Source organism: Falco biarmicus, chromosome 10 (genome assembly GCF_023638135.1).
Source record: "Falco biarmicus isolate bFalBia1 chromosome 10, bFalBia1.pri, whole genome shotgun sequence".
In the NCBI taxonomy this organism is placed as follows: Eukaryota; Metazoa; Chordata; class Aves; order Falconiformes; family Falconidae; genus Falco; species Falco biarmicus.
Window position 1 is genome coordinate 29,281,334 of NC_079297.1, and position 26,276 is coordinate 29,307,609.

At 36.7% G+C, this 26,276-nt stretch overlaps 1 protein-coding gene across 5 annotated transcripts in view; it reads left to right on the top strand.

Moving 5' to 3' along the window:
• Positions 1–26,276, top strand: part of SBF2 (SET binding factor 2) — a 255,131-nt gene that overhangs the window by 157,441 nt on the left and 71,414 nt on the right. For all 5 annotated transcript variants that reach the window (XM_056353901.1, XM_056353896.1, XM_056353899.1 and 2 more), the window contains exons 15-16: positions 244–353; positions 1,825–1,974. In XM_056353901.1, coding sequence (XP_056209876.1) covers positions 244–353; positions 1,825–1,974 — 260 coding nt within the window. The remainder of the gene's footprint in view (positions 1–243; positions 354–1,824; positions 1,975–26,276) is intronic.

Below are 26,276 nucleotides of genomic sequence, written 5' to 3' on the forward strand. Positions count from 1 at the left end.
AGAATCAGCTGCTGTAGTTAAAATTCAAAACACACTCTTTTTTACAGTCTATAGGAAAACCAAAGATTCAGGATCTTATATTCCCATCTGTATATGCTTACTAATGGTATTTGCTTAACAGAACAAAATGGAGGGGACTTGAATATTTGTTTTATTTTATGTTTTTACAATAAATTTATTGTATTCTTTGTGGTGCTTGTAGAAGACATTTTACAGGTAAATATTCTTCTTTTTCTTTGTTAGTTTCCATAATGGAAAAAGCAAGCACAGTTTTCAACAGTGCACAAAGGCTGGAAGTTGTTAGAAACTGCATCTCATTCATTTTTGAAAACAAATTTTTGGAGACTGAAAAGGTAATAATGATGAAATTTTAACTTTCCCAAATAACTCTTTGTTCTGTTAATGAGCAAATAGAGACTGACCTTGTCACAAAGTACATTTTGAAGTCTTATTTCAAATACTAATGGTTATTGTAACTATTAAATTAATGAAGTAAGCAATAAAACTAATTATCTAAATGCAATACTTTGTGTAATATGAGGCTAATGGGTTTGAAAAGCAGTTCATAATACCACCTGCGTGTGTTGAAGCCCTTTTTGCTAATCTGATATTACCATTATAAATAGTCTTGTCCACATTATTTTTTTTTAAAAAAGGTGTGTATATTGATCTAGCAGTATTGATTAGGAGGAGTGTAAACAAAGGTGTACATAGACATTTCAGTGCTTGTCAACCAATGCTCTTGAAGTTTTCAGTACGGTATATTTTGCTGGTTTTAAAAATAATTAATTTGAAAGAACTGGAGGATGACTGTAAATATTTGGCTTGTCTGTCTTCACTAAAATGTACTAGTGAGTTGTCATCCTTAACATTTTTATTTTTTTCACATTAAGAAGTTGCCATGTTTTGTTGATTCTGTTCATAGACTTCAATTATTGGTTCTAGAACAATCGGTCAAACCTACACTCAAATCTAATTCTACGTACGGAAGTGACTGTTGAATTTTTTCAAGAAATTTTTTGATTTCTCAGAAAAGTATCACCTGTATATCTCTGAATCTGTGCAGCTCAGGACAGAGGATGAATGTTTTTTGATTTACAAGTTATATTATGGAAATTCATATGGGAAAAGTCCTAGTAAAATGTGTAGCTCTTTTTAAAGAGTTTTGATGCATGTGTAACACAGTTTTTAACCTCTTTCAGCTTACAGGCACCTGGAAAATGTCAGTAGTTTTTTGTCCCCCTGCATGGTAAACTTTCCTTATACAATTGGCTACCTTTTCTTATTTATCTGTTACCACCCATTAAATCTGAAGTGCCACCATTGATAATCACTGATGTAGCACTTGCTGCATCTTTAAAACATGGCATAAATATTCTCTTGGCACTGTTTTAGGGTAAATTGCTTAACAGTCTTCTGGCCTCGTTGCTATGAGAGGTATGCCACTTCTAAAACCATTTGTCATTCACTGATTATCAAAAAACATGCTGGTTGGCCTTGATAACGCGAACTCAAGACCTGGCCTGGCTAGTACAGAATAGAGCACTTGCTTTCACACACCACTGTCCATTTCTGATTTCACATCCATGCAATGCCTGTCTGTATTCAGTCATCTCTGTTTACAGATGTGGGTGAGAAATGCTGTTTAATGCATTTGAAAAAATCGAATACTTAATGACTCAAGCTAAATCAACCATTATGTGAAAGTGTGATATTCGAGTTAACGAGTAATTTCCAAAGTAATTCTTTACTATACTGTCGCTTGCAGTTTCTTAATAGCCATTTAATTTCATTTTCATGAAGTTAGATTTTTTTTCTCTCCAGACCCTGCCTGCAGCTCTGAGAGCCCTAAAAGGAAAGGCAGCTCGGCACTGCCTGACACAGGAATTAGGCCTGCATGTTAAACAGAATCGAGCAATACTGGACCATCAGCAGTTTGACTACATTGTGCGAATGATGAACTGTGCTCTGCAGGTACAGTATGTGAAGTCTTTGTTCTTTGGTATTCTTTCATTTTGTTGTTATAATAAGCAAATGTTTATATGATGTGGAGAAACAAAGTAATTAAATTGTGGGACCGTGTACTACAGTGATGTAGCAGATACATCAATCCACTTGACAGTGGATTTAAAATGTTTCGTTGTTGAAAATACAGATCTGCCTGCTATGAAAAACAGAAAGAAAACTGCTCCCATTATTAGTAATCTTGATATAATTTAGTTTTGGTAAGTATTGAAGTGATTTATGTTAATGGCTTGAAGTACTTTTCTTGATGAATGGATGTTAGCTTCTCCAGGTCATTTTCAACTCTGAGCTCCTCAAGTGTGTATCACACGCTGCTCTTTGAAAAACCCCATTAGGTTTGTCCTCTGGCATCACAACTGTGAACATGCTTTCCAGTTCCATGGTTCGTGGTGGTAGTTCTACTTGTCACAATGACATCTTAGTTTGTCAGAGACTCACTGAAGGTGTTTATAGTTCATCTACTAACTTATTCTACTGATAATTGAATAACTTTGTGCTGAATAAACATAAACATACAGTGGCAGCTATCTATGAGATTAAACTAAGTGGATGACTTATTTTGAATTTCATTTAAATAACACTTCTGTTTTAGCTTTACTTGTTCACAATTTATTGTCAGAAATATTTTATAGACAACCATTTTCCATTTGATATCTGAGAATGTAGTAGTATTTTTTCTCAATTTGGTTATAATTTGCTTCTTATCTGCCTGAAGTTATTGTATCAAATTATGGATTTGATTGAGACATTGGTATTTTAACCACTCTCTGACCTAAAAACCACTGAAATTATTTTCCAGCATTTGTTGATCTATTTTTTTTAAAAGGTGAGTGCTAAATGCAGCTTTCATTTAAGTATGAAAGTAAATTAACATTGGCTGAGCAAATGCTACCTCAGATCACCATCGCATGTAAGTTTTGTTGTCTGTTCTATTTCTTGTTTGCTCAAAGTAGGTATTTTTCTACTGTTTTGAATGAAATTCAACTTTGCCTGAGCAGTGGTCTTTGCAGTAAAATTACCTGCAGTTAGCAGAAGAAAATATCTACTTTTTGATGCATGAAATATTTATTAAGATAAAAGCATGATTTATAATTTGACTGTGCACTTTGTTATTTGGAACGATGTGTAAATTGTGACATTTTGGAGCGTCCCTGTATTGGTTCAAGAAAAAAATACATTATCCAGAACTTGCTGGTTGCCCTTCCTGCAGTGGGACTTGGCAAGTCAGCATTTTGCTGTAGAGACATGAATTCTAGTAGCTGCAGATCATAAGTCCAAGTAATTTAAAGAGTGTCTGTTAAAAAGATACAAAAATCTGATTTAAGAAATGTGGTCTTAACTGGAGATGTATTCATGCTTTAGGGAAATACCACATTAATTCTGGTGGAGCTTTCTAGGGAGAGCTTAGATTGCAGTACTGCTATAAGACCTCACCGAACTACTGGTATTGTAGAAACTGTTTCAGTCCTACCACCAAACGTGTCGTAGATTTTTCTGTTAATGTTATTGTATGTTACCGTTGGCTTCCGTGAGATACAAACTGAAACGTTGCTGTGGCCAGGAGGCACATAGCAGCTGCTGCACAAGCTGGAAGGGAAGCCCCAGGCATGGTCGGTAGGTTGGGCAGAGCCCTGGCTCCCTGCTATACACGTGAGGCTGAGCTGGGGTGTGTGAGCAGCAAGCCCCAGCCTGATGGTTTTTCCTGGGAAATACCGGTCTCTCCTGAGTTGCTGGTGCAGATAGGAAATCTGATGCTCTCCAGCCACCAAACCTCTGCTACTGATAACGTGAACTGTTGCAAACCATGTGTATTTAAGGACATACAGGTTAGCCATTTCTGAAAAGTGTCTTTTGAACAAGAAACTGCATTATTGGCATGTACTGAATTCTTTGTCTTACTGGGAATGGTGCCACATATTACAAAACCAGGAGGATTGCATTCTGCAAGTTTATTGCAGATCCCTCTGTTACTCTTCAGCATTTTCCTGGATGTTTAGTGTCAGGTTTTTTCTTTTAATAGAATGTATTCTCTTGTTTTACTGGATTCCATAAAAGTAAAGGTCAGATACTTTTTCAGAGCTTCTGTGTACGTGTTTTGTAGGTGAAGAGCAGTATGTTAACAAAGTAATAGTAATAATCCTACCCTGTATATTGTTGCTGGTCTGTGTATCTGGTGTGATGTGTCTGCTGCCACAGTGCTTGAGAATAGATTAAGGAAGAGGAATAAAATATTCATGCCGTTGCTTCAAGTTAATAGCTGTTTCATTTTAGTGAAAAATTACTTAGGCTCTATTTCCCCAAGTGTCTGATCTCTAGCTGTTTTGCACCTGGCAGGAAGGGAGCGTGGTATTTTACTGATTTCTGTAGAGATGGCAAAACATGGCCTTCCCAGATTTCTGGAGTTTGTCAGCTTGAATCTCTAGGTCCAAGGGTGGTGTTCTTTTGAACTGTTCTTCTTTAGACTATTTATAGTCTGAAGGTAGTGGGCAGGACCTCAGTGTAAAATTTTAATAGGCCTATGATCTATGAAATAGTACAACAGTTTAATATGAATCTGCCTTATTTAGCAGGTAGGCAGCTGCATGTCAAGCCTTGTGGTAGACTTTAGGTGGACTTGCAGATAAAGTTAAGGTAAGGCATGATGCAGTAAGTCAACATTGAAGTTTTAGAAACATACTTTGCTGTGTCTGTTTGTGTCTGGGAAGTACTGGCCATTAATGCTGCTGAAACAAAAATGAAAAGTATTTCTGATCGTTCTAAGTAGTAGGAAGATCAAAGTTACATGGAGATTGTATTGCTCATTGATTAAAGCAGATGTCTTCTGATGAGGGCAATTAAATCTCCAGTTATTTGCTTTTATCTCTGCTAGTTGTCCTTGGCCACTCGCTGAAAACTTTATTCTCATGCCCTAAGAATTTTTCCCCTGGCAAAAGGTACACTCTGACAAGCATTTACTTCAGCCTGTATTACAGTAGCGATTAATATTTGTGATAGCAAAGCAGGAGCGTTATGTTCATTTCCATATGGTATATAACTAAACTACTGTTAAAAACAGTCTACAGTTTTAGGAAAGCTTAATACATTGATTGACAGTTTATTCATACAGATAGCATTGTAATGAGAAAAACATGAAATTCTTTCTCTAGAAACTATTTCCATTGTATTTGCTATCTGCTGCTGTGGTTACCTCAGAATAATTTGCAATTGCATGTAAATTCCTGTATTAAAAATTTTTTCCTCTTTAATTTTCTGTAATGAAATGCTTTTCCCTGACGCTTCTGAAAAGACTACTTAACTTTTTTTGCAACTAGAAGGACTGGTTTTGACTAAAGAAACAGTTCTTCTATGTAACTGTTTCCAGCAACACACTGTATTTTTAATATTCTTTAAGAAATTATGGCAAAAATCGTATCCAGGCTCAATTGCATACTTCTCTATTAATTTATTACAAACAACATGGCTCATCCGGATTTTCAGCTGTCTGACTTTCCTCTGGCAGCAGTAAGTGAACTCTGCATGTTGAAACTTTGTAGCACTTAATTTGATAAAACGGCAGTAAAGGCAAAAAGAGGCCTGAAGATGGTAACTTCTCCAACTCTTTTATGTGGAGAGTACTTGATAATAAGAAACAGGTTTTATGTTAAAAAGACCTTCTAAACAATTTGTATAAAATACTTAACAGTAACAATAAGGATTCCTAAAAACTTTTTTTTTCTAGGGAAAGAGTCTTTTCAGCTAATGCAGGACTGTGAACTAGCTTCCTTTGGTAGTTGGAACAGATAAAACTTTTTATTTAAAAAGAAAATCTCCAAAACTGGAATGTTGCAATATAGCATTGCCTCTGTAAGATGTTGGTCAGTAATATTGCCTAACTGCGTATTACTGCTTTTCTTTGGCAAATGTGGGTCAAATTGGAAAACATATGCGAGCCAGACATCTGGAGTACTTAATCTAAATGTGGTTAGAGTGGGAATAAGATGCATAAAAGTGTTAAATACTTTAAAAATTCTGGTCTTTAGGTAAATGGGTGGGGTCTTCTAATGATGTGATTTAATCTGGCAGCCTGCAAAGTCAATGTTGTTTGAAGACCTGGTTTACTCCAATGTCACTTCTACGTGAATATGCATGTGTTGTACCAGTATAACTAGGAGAATATCTTTAGTAATAGACAAATTATTCATTGTTTTAGTGCTTTAGATAATTTCTAATGGATCACTAGCACTTTTCATAGTGGCATTAAGCAGATGTTTATCTTTCAAACGGAATACACTGAGTATTCTAAATACGTATTTATAGTATACAGTGTGAAGAATAACTGTAGGAAGTCTTAGTAGCAACCAAGGCAAAATTAAAGATCTAACCTGTATTAGGTTACATCTGGGCCAGCATCTGTTCTCCCAACAATGGCCAAAAGCAGATGAAAGATAGTATTGATAAATTTTGCCTCTAGAATTTTGCTTATGACTCTTCTGTATTGCTTTGGTGTAATAAGGGCTTCTTTCTAGCACTTCCTGTACAGTCTGTTGTGAAAGAAACTTTAATATGCAAAATTTAAAACAATGACATTCTATAAATAGTAATTATTTTTGTATGCAAATAACTTTTCTCTTATATTCTGCCATCAGATGAAGTTAAAAATTGTCAGTCAGTTCTCAGAATTCAGAGGTTGGTGAATAATGTCTAACAAGAAAGATTTTATTACTCCTGAGAGAAAATAAGCCGTGTGTGTGTGTCATATGATTCAAATTCTTGGCAATATAAACGTTAAATGAACTAGCATTTCTCGTATTTTATGTTGAAAACTATGTTGCTAAAGGTCTTTATTTTGGAGGGTTACAGGAGGTTTCTTTCCTTTCAGACGTTTATTTCATGGCCTTTCTTTTCTTACTCAGTTTGACTTGCGTTCCTGAGAGTAGACACTCTCAGAAATGATGTTTGAACAGCAGCAGCATTTGGAAATATTTTAAAGCATAGAAAATACAGCATGAGGAGAAATAATGGGAGTTCAACAGGGCCACACTTAATTCTATTAATTCATCAGTTATTAACAATTTGATCTTTTTCATCCTGTTAGTTATAGCCGTGGTATTCCTTAAGTGAAAGAAAGGAGATTCCAGCATTTAAGGCTTGGACTTGAAACTTCCAGATTTAGTTCCATATTGTACTGCAGATTGTTGGTTTTTTTTTGGTCACAATGGACACATCATATAGTTTCTCTGGTCCATGGTTTATTACCCAAAAAGTAGAAATAACAGCTTTTCTATCCTGCTGACTTTTTAGGGGTCCATCTATAATATTCTGGACTTAATAAAAGAAGTTGCTATTTCTGAATCTTTCTGATGATGTCTCTTTACCAAGAAATTGCAAGATACTAAAATAACTTTGCACATGGCTGAACTGATGGGGCTCACATAATTTCGCTAGGAAAAAAATGGAAATATGTTGTAAAAGATTGTATTGCTGATCTGGTGGTTTTTTTCCTTTCTTTGCTCTGGGGAGCATACTGTTACACTCATCCCATCTCAGTGGATGGCCACACAGTCTAGGAAATAGCCATTCACAGACACCTTTTTAAGAAATCCAGAAAATAGTTGATTTCTTTGTGGGATTGCCCATGTATGTATGTATTCATGAAGTAGGTACATGTGTGCTGCTGTCACTCAACATTGCAGACCTTTCAGCTTTATTACTGCTGCTAGAAGACCAGCCCACAGTTACCTACTCCGCAAGTTTTGAGGGAGATGACTTTCCTTAAAGGAAGAAAAAGAGAAGAATTAGCAGTAATGAGAGTCTCATGATGTGCTGTCTATATATACATCTGCCTTCAGCCTCCCTCACTCGGCTTCTCACCAAAACGTGTTGTGTTCACATGCTTCCTCCTCCCCTCTGTGTATACACGTGTGCATGTGCATACATGAGGCACAAGGGTGATGCACAGAGAAATACATGTACACATAAATATAAACTCGGTAGTTATATAGAAGTTAAAATAATCCCCAAGTTCCTGTATGATCAGAGCAGCCTGATCAGAGTGTGATTGAATGTGCATCTTGAACATACCTCTTGAGGGCCCCATTTGTCCCACGTCTCTTGCTGCTAACATGGAAAGGGATCAAAATTGCCAGAATAAAAATGTGATAGTGTCCTCCTTCCTGTTCTCTGCTAAGTATTTTATTACAAAGGTCAAATGATAGTGGAGTATTGTTTTTAACACAAGAACAAGCAGTAATACATGTGAGCAGCAGTGCCACTGGTTCCTCTGGCCGGCTGCAGCTTTGGGGCTGGCAGTGGGGTTTCCAGCCATGCCCCACAGCCCCCCCGCTGCCCACAGCCTCCATCATGCACTCACAGAGGTACTGCACCACCAAAGTCAAGGTCCTTGAAGCAAACCAGCAGCAACAAAAATAGGTTTGTTAAGAGCTGTGATGATCTTGAAGAGTTTTAGCAGGTTTTAGCGGATTTTACATGACATTTACGTAGCAATGTGGGCATTTTAGGAAAAAAAGTAATGCGGGGTGTGGTGTCCAAACTGCATACAGCTGGTCTGTGCCTAGGTTACTTTGATTTCAGTCGGGTCATTGGCTTGCAGATCGTTAAATAAAAATGTGATGGCATTTTAGACACAAACATAAGCACTTGAGCATCAGACACCAAGCAAAGGTGTCACACCAAGTAGCCCCCAGGCAGGGATAACGGGAATGGTACAAACCCACCCATCCTGGCTGGGTCTCTGGGACACTGGTCAGCTAGAGCAGTCTTTATTCTTAATGGATGCCTCCTGTTGTTGACCATTGTTCAATTCTTCTATGCTCACTGTTAACTCGGGGCATGCTCGCCTGTGTTTGCTCACACATAGGTATCTTATTGAGAACATGTAGTTTCTTGGAGCATTGACGTGGTAGGCTCTACTGCTGTTAAGTGTTCATTACTGTTAATTGCAGCCTTGTGGTTGCCAAATGTTCCTAAATAACTGTTCTAAATATTTTTGGTTGTCTTGATGAAAAGCAGACATGTGCTTGTATGCTACTCACTGCTGTAAGTAAAACAAGTCTGAATTAGGAATTATGTTATACTGCTGTGTAGTTGCTCTCTACCCTGCCTGTGAAAGAGGTGGACTGTGAAAGATAGTTAAAAAAAAAATAATCTTTGATGGTGGAAATAATAGCATTTTGCTAATAGAATAAGTTAAATGAAATCAGTGACTTCTTTTTTTACAAGTTTTATAGATAATAAAAATATAGAAGGAATGGAACACATGGAATTTTTTTAAATCTTAAATGTTATGTGTGCATATGTGTATTTCAGTACAGGTACTTAATTCTATATCGATTTTTGTATAATACTGTTAGGTATGCATACACGTGCCTAATCTCTATTTAGTGTAATTTTATGTATACAGTAAGTAACAAAATATTATACAGCATTGATGTACTGTACCCATTCAGTGAATGTACTTCTGTGGCCACCCATATGCACCTGTATATTTAGCTTTAGTGCAGAGTTTTATTGCTAAAATGAAGGGGAAGATTTTGCCTGTCTAACATATTCTTACTCTGGTCTTCCCACCTCTGCACTTCGCCCTTCAAATAGCGGTTAAACCAAGGTGTATAGAGCAGCTGAAGTGAAATGCTTCTCTGCTGTGCGAGCAAGGTGCGTGCTTCTCTGATCATTGATGGGACTTAACTTACTGGAAGAAACATGCCGTATAGGAGACTGGTTTGTTGTTTCTATAAGGAATGGTATGAATTTGTCTGTTATTAAATGTTTGTTCTGCAGGATTTGCATAAAAGATGCCAGTGGGTTGTTATAAGATCATCATATTTTATCTATTTTTTACATACAGTCATTTCTAAGACGGAAAGAACATTGACATATATTCTAAGTCTTCTGATAGTGTGGTCACTATAATGTTTATATAACCTTTGGCTTAAACAATTGAAATCTTGGCAGGTTGTATTCAAAAATTGGAGTGTGATGTTGAGATACATACCATAAAACACAGGCCAGTTCTGGGTTTTGTCAATGTTTTGTGTAAACCTTGACAAGTGCATTAATATGACAAACAATAAACAGTGGACATATGTGGCATTTTAGAATTAATTTGAAGGAAAAAAACTTAAGAACTGATTTCTTTACAGTAATAGACCTACCTCTACTGTTACATAAACAAGAAGTGCGTGAACTTCAGAATAAGAAAAGAAAATGAAGGTGTACACAGAAGTATGTTTGACAATCTACGTATGTTGTAAAAAATTCTTGCAGCTGTTGACATTAATTTTCAATATTATAGCCCAGATTTATGACTTAATGTGAATTGTTTTTAGGATGTGTGGGAAAATGCTCACATATGTAAGCATGCTATGGTAATGATTAATTTTAGTAATTTCCCCCCTGTACACAGTTGGGGGCGGGAGGGCAGACTTTGGTATCTGGTGATCCAACAAAGTACTTAAAGATAACGTCATCTAATGTCTACAGATAAAAAAATCAAACAAGTGAAAAAACCCTCACTAACCCCCTTCCTCACCTCTCCTCCCAGTTCTTGAACTCTAAACTCCAAAACTCCACTTGGGAGCTAGAATTGGTCTTTGAATTGCATGTTTAACAGTCTAAAGATGTCACAACATTTGTGAGTGCACAAATAGAATTCATTTTGTATCTAGATTATTTGATTTTTGAGGACAAAGGCAACTTATTTTGATTAGTTCCTTTGGTCAGTTGAACACTATGTAAAACCTCTGCTTTCAATGTTAATTGATGAAACATCATTTCAGAGAATACATATCTTTTGTTATACCTAAATAAGGTGCATACAGTTGGCATATAATACTCGCTATCCCTTCCAGGTGTATGGACTGAAATATCTTACTAGATCATCTCTTACTCTAACTGTAGTAATAATAATACAGTTAAAGTCAGCTTGGATTATGAGGATTCCATGATTTGCAGCACTTCATCTTTTCTTTTAATCTGCATTATAATATTCTGTGTACCTCTGAACCGTAGGCATCTGAGTCTTATGTATTATGCATACCTTCAACAGTATTGATGGGTTTAATTCTCAGCATGCTTTCTTTTTTCTTCACTTTCCATACCTTAATGTAATTGCTAATATTGCTAATATTTTATATATTTTCCTGTACTTTCAAGTCTTGCAAAATTTGCTTCTGTAAATATCCTGCATGCCCCGATATTTTCCACTTGCGCATGAACGTTAGCATTAGTACAGTCTAGATTCACAGGTGACACAAAATATGATGCTACCTACAGTATGTTTCTTGATCAGCGTATTAGCTATGTGCCAGCAGAAGCTGGGGTTCATACCCTCAAACAAGTCTTTACTGAATAATCTTTTTTTTTTTTTTTTTTTTTTTTAATTGGAACAGAGGCCAAACGGGTTGTTGTTTTGGACATTTTTTCTTCATAAGAAGAGGAAAAATGTTAATGCAGGCAAAGCCAGTGGACTAAAAAGGCCTTTAGTTTATTGTTTTCAGGCCAAATTCAAGATCCTAGACTATTGATTTCATTGGAATTTAGCCTATTTATGAAGTTAAAAGGTATAATTGCTTTTGTGAAATTAAAAACAACAACAACAACTTAAAGGAAAATATTTATTTTAATTGACTGTTTTGGAGCCTTGCCTTTGTCATTTGGGAATAGCTGAAATACTAACCATATGTGGTTCTGTTTAAAAACCACAGGCCACAACTACAGTTAGGTTAACACAATTTGTTACTCAGCCTCTGAATCGCATGTGTAGGAAAGTCGTAGACTTTGATCCCGACTTGATTATGATAGATGGCTGTTATCTTCCTGATCCTTTATGCATTTGGCCTCCACCCCCACAGCACTTGTTACTGTGTAAAACTTCATCTGTAAAGAAAACTTAACTGAGGGTAGGCGAGGGGTTTTTCAGTTACTTTTCACAACTGCTCATGCATAGTCAGTAGACCAGCAGTGTTGGTTGAATCAAAACATGAAAACCTTAACTACAGAGAAAATCCAAACCAGGATGCTGGGAGATATGATGAGATTCACTTCTTCGGTTATCCATATTTCAGCTATACTTTAACAAAGGGATTCAGACTGCCACATATTTTTGCACATGCTTGTTGCTTCCGGATAATTTGGTATAAAAGTACCATATAACAAAGATTTGAATTCCATCGGTCTTGTCTAATTTCAAATTGAAGATACAACCTGCATATGAAAGCAGTAGGCATCAGAACTGATTAACTTCAATCCAACAGACTGTCATTAACTATTCCAAACACTAATGATCTATTAATGAAAAATGGACTTTACAGAAAGGTGAAAGATCCTACTTGAAGTCTGCTCTGAGTGCTGTTGGTGCTGGTCATTCCTGGCTTCAAATCTGGGGACTTTCTGTGCTTAAAAGAACAGGTAAGCTAAAATGTATGAGCATTCTGATTATCTCTTTTATACATACATTCACTTTCTTCAGTAGCCTACTTGAAATTCATCTCATCTGAGATCACCTGGGAGTAATCAAAACTGTGGAGAGAATTGCTGGTTCTTAGATACGTTCTTCCATAAGAGCATGTTGAAGATTGTTGCTGCAGCCAGGAATTTTCTGAATATTCCATAAACATTTTTGAGGTTACATGTTGTCCATTCAGGTTTTATCAAACTCCATAAATACTGCTTTTGGAGAAGGGGATTAGGATTTGTTGAGGGGTGGTGGTGGTAGAAACATGTGTTTTTCCAAGTCAGCTTGAACCAAATAATGTTTAACAGATTTACCCAAGTCAACATATTTTCTTAGTGGGCATTGTTTCCATGACAGTTTAAGTTTGGGGTTTTTTTTTTTTGTTTCAGTTACTGGTAGTACACACCCTTGGGAGCATGAAGAGAAATAAATAAAGATGCTTGCAAAGAGAGACAGAGAGTAACAGGCAATGTCATGTTTTCCCTGTTACTCTTAATAAAGGGACTGTGTTCCTTATTTGCCATCTTAACAAAAAATCAAAATCTCCTGCATCTATTCCTATATAACCTTCAAAATTTGAAACATAATTATCTACTTAAAAAAATAAAGTGAACAAGTGTATAGCTCAGTTCTCTGGTCAGTAAAAAAAAGCTGATCTTAGAGGTCCTTGGGGGAAGTTGGAATTCTGGTAGAGCCTGTAATCTCCAGGTTGCTGATGAAACATCTTTGGCTGCTCAGGCAACAGCCTAATAAGAAAGAAATAGTGAATAAAATAATTTTCAATAAAGTCATTTTAAGTCATGATGTAAGTACTTTTGAAATTTTCCAATAATTTTTTTCCTGAAGGAAGACTTCCCAAAACTTACTGAAAAGTCTAAAGCTAACATTTGATCATGAACTTTAATATCTAGTGCAGAAACCTTTAGCTTGTACCATACCACTGTAAAGCTTGGTTCTATCACAATTTTGTATGAATAGATGAATTTTTTAGAAATACAAGCTGAAGTACTTAGTAAAAAATGAATTTTGGTTAGCAGCGTATGCAAAAACTGTAGTGGTTAGGAGCATTTTAAATACGTATTACTAACAACAAGTGTTCATGTAATTCTTTTCCTAGTCAGTATGCAGTTCAGAACAGGTGTCCCTGGAAGCATGTAGAGCCATGTTATCTGTGCCTTCTTGGTCTCCTTTTTATTCTTTTCTGTATTATTTTCACTGTGTTTGGTACTCATCCTTTGGCAGTCATTTTTTAGCTAGTATTGTATCTCTTGCATTTATTTCCTCATCACTGTAGTGATTTCTCCAACTTTTTTTTTTCCTCATGACAGACAACCAACTTGACTAATTGTTATTCAAAATAGTTGAACTGACTATGTTTAGGAAATCATATGTCATTAAAAGACTTATCTGGAAACCTGATGTTTTGAAACTTTCTGCAATTCAGCTGAGAAGTGTTGCCTTAATTTAAGATTTCTTCATGTCTTGATTTGAGACACTGTTGGGTTATGGGACTTTTATGTATTCCAGAAATAGTCATAGTACCGTAGACTCTGCTAATATCACCTAATGATTAACAGTGTTACTATATAGATTTCCTTCGTCTCATTGGTGTGGTTACTGGCATGCTAGTAAATGATGGCAGGTAATATGCTTTTCTGAATGCTGTATCTTTAATTTTTTTTTTTAACTTCGTGTGTGCCCAGATGAAGTAATCATATTATTTAGGTATAAAAAAAGCTTCCATTCGTGTGTTGATTTTGCTAAGTTCATTATTGTTATGGGATGAGATAGGGTACTCCTTATTTTATTGTGTACTGGCTCCTGTGATTGATGCCATTATTAAAAACTAACAAAAGTGCAACTTACAGTATATTTCTGCACTTAACTCATTCAGGATGAAGATAAAGGATTTGGTTCCAACATTTAATGATAGGGTTTTTTCTAGAAATTTTCAGCTAAATCAGATGTGCAGTATCTCCTTGTTATTGTTACAGCAGTGGTGAATTTTGGCTGACACTTAACTGTTGTATTTAAGGTCAGAAAAAAAAAATCATACTTTGAAGGCAATGGTAAATTCTTTTGAACACTTGTAAAATATTTTTTGTAGTTGCATACCAGATACTTGGTAAAGTATTACAAAAAAGTAACACTTTTTAAAGTTTTGTCATATTTCTTGAGACAGCAACTGTATCTAACTATTGGATATATTACTTTCATTTAATGCAGTAAATCTTGCAAGACATTTTATCTTATAAAATTCTGGTGCTCATTAGTCAGCTTTTATTTAAAAAATGAGCATAAATGTTTAGAATAAGCTATTGTGATTTTCCCTTTATTGTTACAAAATTATGATATTAGCAGATTACTACATTGCAATTATTCCCAGCAATAGAGTTAAATGAAAAATACTATAATCAGTCTAAACTTCAGTGATAGCTTCAGGGGCAGGGAGAGGAAGAGAGGTTGTTTTGGAGAAGAGTCAGGCTAATGTAAGTATTTATGAATTTCACATATTAATTAGTGCAAACAAAATATATCAGATAAGATCAATTTCAAATTGAACTGTGAATGCAAAATGGTGAGCCAATTTTTTGACAACATATAATGTGTGTAGTGTTTGTCTATAATGACAGCTGAGCTTTGTGTCTGCAGAGGCAGGAGGCTATTAGTCCTCTATTCAGCTGTGGTGCATTGAAATGATTTCCATTCACACAATCAAATCCTTGGAGTGTGTTACCTGGCAAGATACCTTATTTTCTGCACCTCACTGAAAATGCAGCAAGTTTGCCGTTCAGTTCATGTGTCTTCATTCAGGTGGATCCAGTGGTACTGCTGCAAGTGTCATGCCTTGTGGTTGGCATACTTCCAGGCTGACTTAATCCCCATTTACATACTGTGTTCTAAGGAGTATCTTGGACTGCATGTCACAACCTTCCTACACGCCGTGGCATCATTGCATTCGTGTATCTTGCTCCACAAATGGGCATCAGCGTACTACACAGTAGCACTGGACTGTGCTTCTGCATCCACCTCTCTCGCTGTGTATTAATATAGAAAGCCCAGATCTTTATTATCTATGATTTTGTTTTCTGTGGAGAGGAGAAGGTTCAATTAAGGAGAAGGATGGCAAATAAGCGTATTGGAAATTTTTATTGCATTGTTAACTGAGATGACCTAGCGGGATGTCTCGGTACTGACTCAACAGCTACACTCTTAAATCTCCTTATAAAACAGCAAAGGTCAAGATCCAAAATTTCAGCAGCATAAGGAACCTGGACAAAATGTGGCCATGGGACACTAGCTTGGTAATGAAAGAGAAGGCAGCGGGGACTGTGGGTTCATGACACTCTGATAGCAAAGGTCTTCCTCAAAGCCTAAGGATTTATTTGCTACTTAGAACTGCAGGTGAGATAAAAGGACTGAGAAGATGGTGAAACATGTTCAGGATATCTGCTCATATTTCTTGTTAGAAGTAGAGACAGATTTAAAATATTTATCTTTTGAGTCATCACATTTATGCTTGTTATACATGGCTGACAGTTCATGCTGATGCAGTGTGTTTCATTCAGGATACGCACTAAATAATGCCACACTGTCCAGAAATCAGATGTTGATCTTCTGAATGCTGTCCTGCGCTTGTTTGGTAATTTGCTCTTGCATTCTCTGGAATTGGAGTCTTGATGTTTTTAGGATGACAAAGCCATTGCTAATGCTTAAACTTCTCACTTTTTATTTTCATTACCCACTCTTTCTGCCCCCCACCTCCAGCCATTACAATCTGGCTCATCCTTCTGAAAACTCCAAATAGGAATTCTTTGGAAGGGATTTCAAACAGCATGTGTGTAGTTGGGACTTAATACATCACTAATATTTCACTGTACCCCAAGTTGCTTTTTTTGAGTCTTTTCATTGCCATCTACGGTGCTTCCATAGGAGAACTCCCCTTTCTGCATTTTTGCCTGTTAATTTCAAGAAGATAACAAAGCAGAAAGGCGTTTAGAATAAAACCCTCAGGAAGGAAGATCAGATAGCCTAGGAGAAGATCTGTCAGGCTTTTAAAATAGATTAACTGGCAACCCAAAAGCTGGCAAAGGCAGCTGTTCTCTGTGGCTAGTTAGCTGGATGTTGCCAGCAATGATTTAGAAGGCTATGGAACAGGAAAGGGTCATACCAAGATTTCTTACAGGTTGTATCAAAGAAACAGTTATGCTGGAAGGCAGTGCTACGGCAAGGTTCTCTACTACATTTCTGCTGTTTTGGTCCACGCAGCAAGCTCAAGGATTTTTTCTTTCCTCTAGTAGTCTTTGTCTTGCAGAATTGTTTTTACAGAGAACAGGAATTTGTTTCAAGGACATCCAAATGTGCCTTGTCAACTATATGACAAACCAGTATGTTTTGGGAACTTACTTTTTCATTTTTGCAAACCAAAGTCAGAGGAGTTACTTCATGGAATTCTAACCTTCATATTTCCTGAAGCCATTTGAAAATCCCAGAGAAAAGGATCAGTTCAACCAGTTTCAAGACTGAAAGATTCAGAGGGTGGTTTTACAATTGCCAGTTCAAATTGGTTTACTGTTTTTTCCATTGCCTTTATTTGTCTTTCACAAAAAAGGCTTCACACTTGTTTTCACTGTGTTCTTAGAAAAACGAACACTTTATTAACATTAATGGAATGAATTTTTAATAAAAGTTTCATAAGAAACAATTCCCACTTCTCGCATGCATTTACTGTGCTTGTATTCTTGAACCACAAAAAAGTGTAAGATTTCAAATAAAATCTGTATCTCTATGAAAGAAGCTGCTGTGCATGCACTGGAAAGTAACATCTGAACACTTAAAATACTTCACTTTCAATGAAAATACTGTATTTTTCTGTTTTTCTTTATCCATAGTTTAAATATTTGTATTAGAATGTATGTATTTCATTGATAAATGTTATCTTGGAGAGAGCAGTTCACTAAATCAAGCAGGTCTTGAAATCTCTGAATCTCTTGGGCTTTCCAGGCTTTGCAACAACATTCTTCCTTGATCACACTGATTTGATGTGTTAATCAAGGTAGACACTGCTCTACAACGTGCTACTGTATCACACACAACATATGTTCTTCAGTTTCCTGAATCTTATTAAGGTATTATTTTCTATGAACCATTTATCTTTTAAAAGACTTTATCAGCCAGGATTATAAAGCCTCAAACTTACTGGGAGTTTTTTCTCCAGAAAAATGGGGTATTTCTGATAATGGCTTGCGTAGCATAATTTTTTCATGATGTGGTATGGACCTATTCTGATGTTACAAGGTTGATTTTTGGATTAAGCAACTTGGACAAAAGTTTGTATTAAAGTTGTTATAACTGCAGCTACTCTTCGAAACATAAGAGAAAATTTACATTCCAGTCTATTAAGGAACTGAGAAGTCTGGCAGCAGAGTTGACAACAAGGGATTTTAGGTTCTCTCAAATTCACCAGCGCAACTGATACAATGCATCATTTTTGCCTAAGCACAGAAAAGCCCTTGCTGGCTGAATTCAAGATTCACAACCTTATAATAAGCAGAATTACCTCAACAAAACCACAAAACGCCCCTTTGTCATCCTTGAAATTCTGCAGCCATTGCAGGTCATCCCAGAAATACTCTCTTCTAGCAGCTGACACTTGTTTCATGAATCCAGAAATGGAGCTGCACCAACAAAGCTGATCCAGGAAAACTTGTTCCAGAAGCAGCTGGTCATTGTCATCCCTGTTGTCCTTTGGTGCAGCTGTACACAGACTTAACCAGTGCGTCTGCCAGAACTGTAGCAAAGCTTTTCAGTACTATCAAGGTTGGTGTAGAAAAGCTGAAGCTGTCTGGCAACAAGTTGTCAAATATGTATCGAAAAGAGACTCCGCTTTTGGCAGTTTGTGAAGAATGCATCTATCTCCCGGAAGGCAGTGTTACATCCCCATGAGCATGTACTTCGGTTCCCAGGGGCACCTGCCAGAACCCTGCAGATGCATGTATATATTTTTTAAAAATTGGCATCTGCCTTCTCTCCCATAATTTTTGTCTGTGCTGGTTGAGCACACTGTTTTCCCTTTATGTACTTATTTAGTTCTGGGCTCCTTTCAGTTTTGCACTCTCCTGACAGTTTGTCTCTTGGATGTGATCCTTAATCTCTCTATAATTGTTTTGTTCTTTTGCCCCTGCTATGAGTATATCTCTGGTGAGACTAATGTTTTTAACTTTTTTGTTTTGGTACAAGATATTCTTTTTCCTATCTCCTATCAGTCTTGTGCATTGTTTCCAATTATTTACTCTTTATCTCACATATTTCTTTGAGAAATTTAATATCGCTGTTGTAAATCTGTTCACCACTTCTGCCTGTTGCTATTCTTATAATGCTTTTTTTCTGTCATCAAGATACTTCATAATATTTCCATTTCCTCTCACATTGAGTGCCTGTTCGATTCAGCTGCAGTATTACCTATTCCACTGCTTCCTTGGAGCAGTCTGTACTGTACAGACTTTGCTGATACCTGCAAACAGCAACAAAACAAGGTAATTGATTTTGCACCTATTTCTGAAGTTTATGGCCCGGTCTTGGTTTGACATGTGTTACTCAGCACATGGTTCCAGGTGCTGTTCATACGTGACATGCTTTTGCATGGAGTTACCCTGTCCCTTGTGCAGAACTTTGCATTTGTCTTTGTTGCAGAGATCAGGAGGTTCTTGTCAGTCTATTTCTGACGGGCTGTGATGCTAGTTAGTAGCAGTCCTGCCCCTCATACGGTGTATTTACCGCTCCCCCAAATTTGGTGTCATTCAGAAATTTGATGAAGGTGCATTTCATGCCATTTTCAGATTGTTAATGAAAACATTGGGTGGCGTTTGCCACAGTCAACCTCAACCCCAGAAAACATGACTTGTAGCCACCTGCCTGTTAAACGTGGAACCTCTGAGCACTCTCTTTTGGATCGGACTGTGCAGTCAGTTTCCACTCTTTCAGCTAGGCTGTATCTACCCAGCTTGCCTACAGAAACACCAAAGGAGCCGGTGTCGAGAGCCCTCTTAAAGCCCAGGTAAATGAGATGTGCTGTTCTTTCCTCAGCTACAGAGCTTGTTACCATAGAGGTTGATCTGTTTTCCCTTGGTCAGCCTGTGCTTTCTGTTCTTCAGCAGTCACTTTCTTGTTCTTCATCTGTCTGGAAATGACATCTGTGAGGACTTGTTCCCTACAGTGTGCCCTGTAGATCCCCTGAACCTGTTCCTTTCCCTCTTTGAGGTGTTTCCCAGGGGGTTATTTCTGTTTCCCCAGAAAATCAGTTATAATTGACAAGGTATCTATGAAAGAGATGAAGTTTCCCAAGGGGAAAACTTTAGGGTTTAGAAGTTCTCTTTTCTAAGACGATGTCAGTGAGGGGTTTAGCTTAAATAAAGATTCATTGTGCTATCACCTCCTATTCAGTGGAAAATTTTCAGTGAGCCCTACTTCCAAGTCACATTTCATCAGCCATTGTTTGTTCAGCTTCTCCTTAGTGAACTAGACCCAGGATCTTTGGTAATTGATTTGAACTGAGCATCGTATCTTTTTGCATTTCACAGGATAGATATGAAATTCCACTTCTATCCAAACAATATTTTTCTAAAGCGACAAACAGATTTTTCAGTGAATCACTTTACTCATAGAAATGTGATTTTTTTTAAAAAAAAGGTGTTAATTCCTGCTAAGTTGTAAAAATGGTATAGAATGTGCACGCTGATGTGATAGATTTTTATTAAAAGTATATGAAATTAGAAGATCTCATGGAAATTAGAGAAGAACAGTAAAATTAAATCAAGCAAGATGAATGCATTTTTACGTTTGAAAGTTTGTGACAGTTTATAATCTAGGAGAAGACGCGCTGCTGCACACAGAATGAATGCTAGAATGCCTAAGTGTGCTGTGTTCTTGTGAAATGATTCACTAATAGATAAGTGGGCTATACTGGAATATTGCATCTATTTTAACAGTTCTTCTAATGTTTTAAGCACTTTTCTGTTGTTCCTTAACTCAATTAACCAGGCTGTCTGTAAAGCTGTTTATGGAGTATCCTGTATTTATGTTTTGCAGTCACTGTGTAAGTACTTTGCTCTACAAGGGCTTTAGGAGTACGCTGGAGTTTGTAGATGTATTATGAATTAATTGCCCTTTTCCAGCTGAGTAGTTAATGGATATTGATCACTGTTCTGTCATGAATTACAAAGTATTCTATCATTTGAATGTTGTTTGTCAAATATTTTTTACAAATTACTGTGCAGGACCTTGTATCACAGCTGGTGTAGTTTAAGGTTTGGACAGATTCACTGTGAATGAAGCCCTGCTGTGAAATAAAAGTCAAAAGGCATCTTGGCATCCCAACCATTTCCTTGGGAGAAGATTACAGCCTGAGTATGTTGAACTTTATTGCCATGGGCCTCATGACAGTATTCAGAAACATGCATGGCATTTCTGTTAAAGAAACTCAGATGTGCTTAGACACAAGGGATGGCATTCTTGTGTTTATCAGTATCTTGCAAAATAAAAAGTAACATGTTTTTACACTTTTGGGGTACAGTAAAAATATGGTGAAGAATGTGTAATTTATGCACATAAAAATTGAGGTTCCTGATTTCCTAAACATAATTTGTTACGGGAAAGAGGAAATGACTAATCTCAACCCTAGACGGAAATGTATTTATTGAGAAAGATGGGGGTGGGATGGGGGACTCGACAGCCCGTTGAGTAAAATGTTGTTTCTTGTTTTGGCTTGCTGTGAGATCTGTAGTACAGAGGGGCTGCATAGAGAAACTGTGCTGCATTTGTTAACTGGTGAACGTGGGGAGTACAGCAAAAGGAAACTTAAAAATCGATGAACGTTATGTGCTTGTGTAATTCCTTCTAAAACACAGCAGTTGAATTCTGTCCCTTATAGCACTATGTTTCAAGGAGGGACAAACCTATGAGAATTCAGGGCCAGGTAAAGACCCTAAATATTAAGCTTATCAGGATGTGAAATCCTTCTAAAATGGAATTGGATCTTCTGGTACCTGGAATGGCAGGCCTACAACATCTTGCATCCTATTGCTCACAATGATAGGTTCCTTGATGAAATAATCACTATGAAAGCTTCTAGTCAGGCAGAAAGACCATAGAGTCAAAACAAATTGGTGAGGATTTTTCTGGGTTGGATGAAGTTCCTTTGGCTTCTGCGTTGGCACTTCTGAATGTAATGGCCATAGAGGATGAAGAAAGTATTATATCTGGCATAATTCAGAGCACAGGTGAAGTCTAATGTGGACTTTGTTGAGTTACTGCTGTCGGATAGTTAACCAGGTAGCAACTGGAGAACTTGCTCCTCAAAAGGCCAAAGTGTGATTCTGGTCAGTGTTAAACCTGGAAACAATAGACAATAAGAGTGTACGTTTTTGGTTTTATTAACTGAGAATCACCACAACAGTGTTTAAGTAGAACAAAAGTTAAATTAAAAGCTTGTGTTAATGAGCAACCTGTAAAATGTGCTAGGGTCATTTATGAAGAGGTGGTTTTGTGAGTTAATGATTTTGAAAGGCTGTATATATCTTACCAAAATGAGAAGTTGTAAAAGTAATGAGAATTACATAAGGCAGTATCTTCCAGGTTTCGAGTGTGCTCCTACGGTTCTGCTGACGGATAAGTTCGCAGGTAGTCAGCTCTACAGGCCTCCTAGGTATGTCTGTCTTCCATCCCATTTCTCAAGTCCCAGAAAAGTTGCATTTAACAAAACTGTAGCTGTTTCAACAAGGTTCGATTTCACCTTTGGTCACAAAAAACCCCCAACTTTGCTCCCCTTAAAAAACAGAGCAGTGGTGAACAGTTATGTTAACTTCACTAGCAAAAACTGTATAGGGATGTTAGAAAGAAAGTAAATGTACATTCATTTTCACTGAAGAAACAACTGTGCTTATGATTCCAATAAGAAGATTCCTCATTTTCCTTTGGATTTTATTATATGCTGTTAGTACTAAGTAACGTAAGTTATTTGTGTCCTATCTGCATTTATTCCAGCAAAATATGTCATTTTGACTACTGCTCCAGATCATGGCTTTATCTGTGGATTTAAAACTTGTAGTCTAAGTACTTTTAAAAGTTACACTGGAAATTCCAAATATAACTGTGTTTTTTTCACCTTCCAAGGCAGCATATAATTATACTGGAGATAATCAGTGTACATTGTGAAACTGTTGATTTATTTACTTGGATTTTTAACTCTGCTGAGGTTGAATATAAAGGACATTGATCTTGACATTGATTAACATGGAATAGGTTTTCTTTGATAAAAATTACCATTTTTAATAGTTCAACTGCATTAATACTGTATTTACATATGGATATGTAAACTTTATTTAGCTTATCTAGTGAAAATGAATGATTTTTCTAAAATCAACTCATTAAAATCCAATTCTAGTTTTGAACTACATTGCAGTTCTACACGGTAAATCCCTATTCCTTTTAACAAACAAAGCACTTTTTCTAAACTGCGCTGCTGAATTTTCTTACTACTTTAGACAAAAAGAATAGTCTTGTGCTTTAAGTTTGACAGTTTATATTTCCAAAATACAAACTGCATGAACCATAAAAATTTCATGATGCAGTAAAACTCTGCCCACATATATCTGTAACAATAAGGATTAAATCCTGGCACCACTACAATAATCTGCTGAATTTAGAACCAGCATTTTACCTGTAATTTGTAGCCCCAACATACAGCGCACGGTTTATGGTTACCTTACACATGCTGACTTAACAATTCTTGTCTTAGTGCTTTAAAAACACATATGAGACTGAAGTTTCTGGCATTTTTTTCTTGGTTCGTTATAAGCTTAGTCTTACATAGTGATGAATGCTCTCGGTCTTCAGGAAAATTGACAGCATTCAATACTTCTCAAGAGGGACAATGAGGCATTGAAGGTCACGTTAGCAGTATTTTGAATAGAGCATACATGCATCATACTGTACTGCCAAAAAAGTACGCAATTAGAGCTGCTGTGTTTAGCTTTCTAGTTTGAATGCCTTTACTGCATGCTACGTTCATTTCATGCAATAGTCAGGCCTGTGGGTAATTCTATGCATTTATAGTGCTGCTGAATGTAAAGCAAAATTGGGTCCCCAGTTTTCAGCATACTTGGATTCCTGTAGATTATTAGAAATGTGTCTGTTTGAAAAGCTTGATGCCCAAAGCAGAATGTGGTTAAACACAGGAAACGTACTGTATCAGCTAGTAGTTAATGAGAGGCTATCAAGATGGATTTAAAGAGAAAATTGCACTCCAAGTGTTATCAGGTATTTAACATAGCTCTCCTAGACTTTTATCATGTGACTAAGAGAAGACATAAAACCCAAAGCATCAGTTGTTAGGTACTGCAGCCTGTTCAGGAAGGTGTGTAAGCTTGAGCTTAACTGTCGCTGACTTTGCCTTGCTCTTGTCAGCGAGACATCGCAGGGCGCTGAGGGGCTTTGAATGTGGGCCTGCACCTTCAGTAGCAGATCAAGGAGGAACCTTTCCCTGGGCTGGCTGTTCATTGCTAAGTGGTATTGCTAGTGCTTAAATTGTGGAGGCCATCTCAACTTAATGATGACCTACAGTACCATGTCTTCCAAACACAAGTTTGGGTCAGTACTTGTTCTGAAGCCAAGGGTGAGGAAGAGAATTGCTTTTCCGCTCCAGTACCAGCAGCCTAAGCCACCTACCAGATTCCAAAAGCCGTCAGTGCCTCACCAGATACTAGAAGTCCCACGTGTCCATCCAAGTGGCCGAAATCTGTAACTACCTAGATGTCAGTTCGGCAATGCAATGATGAGATCTAACTGCCAAAGTTTTGCTGCATATTTAAACTGAGTGGAACATATAAGTAAATCACATGTGTGTTAACAAAGTAAGTAATGTCAGGAAAAACATTCTCATTTCATTATTCACCTGTCAGTTCAGTATAGCAAAACTATTTTAAATGTACATGAATTCCTGTAACGCTTCCAATCTGCTACAGAGATCAGCAACTATCTGAATATATGATCAGTATGGCCAGAACAGTGTGCCAGGTCTTCACTCCCTTAGGCATGGATTCAAAGCAGTACTTTGCACATAGCATGGTGGAAGTCCACAATTCACTGTTAAAAGGCATTGTTTTTAGGAAACTAATTTGCTGAGAATACTTTTTGTCCCTCAGATGTGTTTCACTTAATTTTGTGCAAATTAGGGGGAACAGCTTTAATTATTTTATGATATTTGGTTTGTCTACTTCTGTGGCAATAGTAAGACATATTTTTCACGATTGGTAAAGACATTATTAAATATAAGGCAGCTGGGTTGCTTTGTTTCAGGAGTCTAGATCAATTGCATACAATACATATATGACATTTCCAGTGCTTTGAGAAGGTAGGATTTCAGTGCAACATACCTGTTAACTACGGCATTCTGTCTTGCAACTTCAAAGCAGATAAAGACTTAATTAATTTCACTGTATTGTAATGTATTCCTAACTGAGGTCATTTTATATTTCTTGTCATGTGCTGGAGGAGAAAAAAATAGATACAGATAATACTTCCATACTACAAGTCCGGGGGGTACTGCTGACATAGAATATGTGGAGAATTTCATACTTGCAAGAAGGAATGGAAAAATAATCTACTGTGTTGTTTATGTGGTGATGATATATATCTTTGAGACATATGTTAGCTCTTGGAATATTGAGTGCTCTCTAAGTGAAGATACATTGCTCAGTTTTTGTAAAGATATTTTAATGTATGTTTTGGGTAAAAGCCAAAGCTCTTACAAATAATTTGAGCTGAGGGATTAAGTAGATAATGTGAAACAATGAGGATGGATCATTTTATACCTGGTTATAAATAGGCACGTACAGAAATAAGATACGTATTTCTTTGAAAACTGTTGAGCATTCCTAAAGGTTGTAAAGTCTTATTTTAAATTGGAAGTTTTCTGATTAAGTGAAAAAATACTAACAATATTTATTGTATATTTATATCAAACTGCAGATACCTTCTAAATTCTGAATGGGCGTTAAGGATATGGATAACAGTAGGAAATAATGCAGAAATTGAAAATGAAAAGCAGCTGAGCCTATGTCCTTTAGTCTTACTGTTCTGACATCTTACTAACTGATTTGGGGGTTTATATACGTGTCGCAATACTGAAAGGCATCATTAAAACATACATCGAGTTTCTCAAGTGTCCGCTTTTCTTACCGTTTTCCTCTGCCAGATTGGAATGTGTTACGAAGTGTGAGCACTTGCACCCCTTTTGTTTTCCATGTGCAGTTAGTATACATGCATTCATGCAGTTAAGCACGTTAAAACCTTCAGTAACTGAGCAGAAATAAAGCTTCACATCTATGAACTTGTACACCTTTTCAGAATACATATGTAAGTAGTTTTGTAAATGCTATTCTATTTAACTGTGTATGGACATTTGGTATTCTGTTTAGGTTAAAGTAATACAAGGTGAAGTATTTGTTACTGGAAAATCATGAAGGATGAAAATGGTCTTTTAAAGTAATGAGAAGCAAAATAGTCTTCTGATTAATTTTTTGGTCTATTGTTTTAAACCTGCAGTCCATAATCACTCAGCAGACATTTATGAAAGAAGAGTGAGATGAATACACAGATAACATCCTAATGATCATTAATATGATTGCTCCTGCAATGTAGATATTATCCTTCTGCTATCACAGCTGACTGGTGCCAAGTTTTTGCTAGCTGCTGTGTTTTAGAGAATTCTGATACGAGATGAAGGCATCAATGAGAAGTCTGG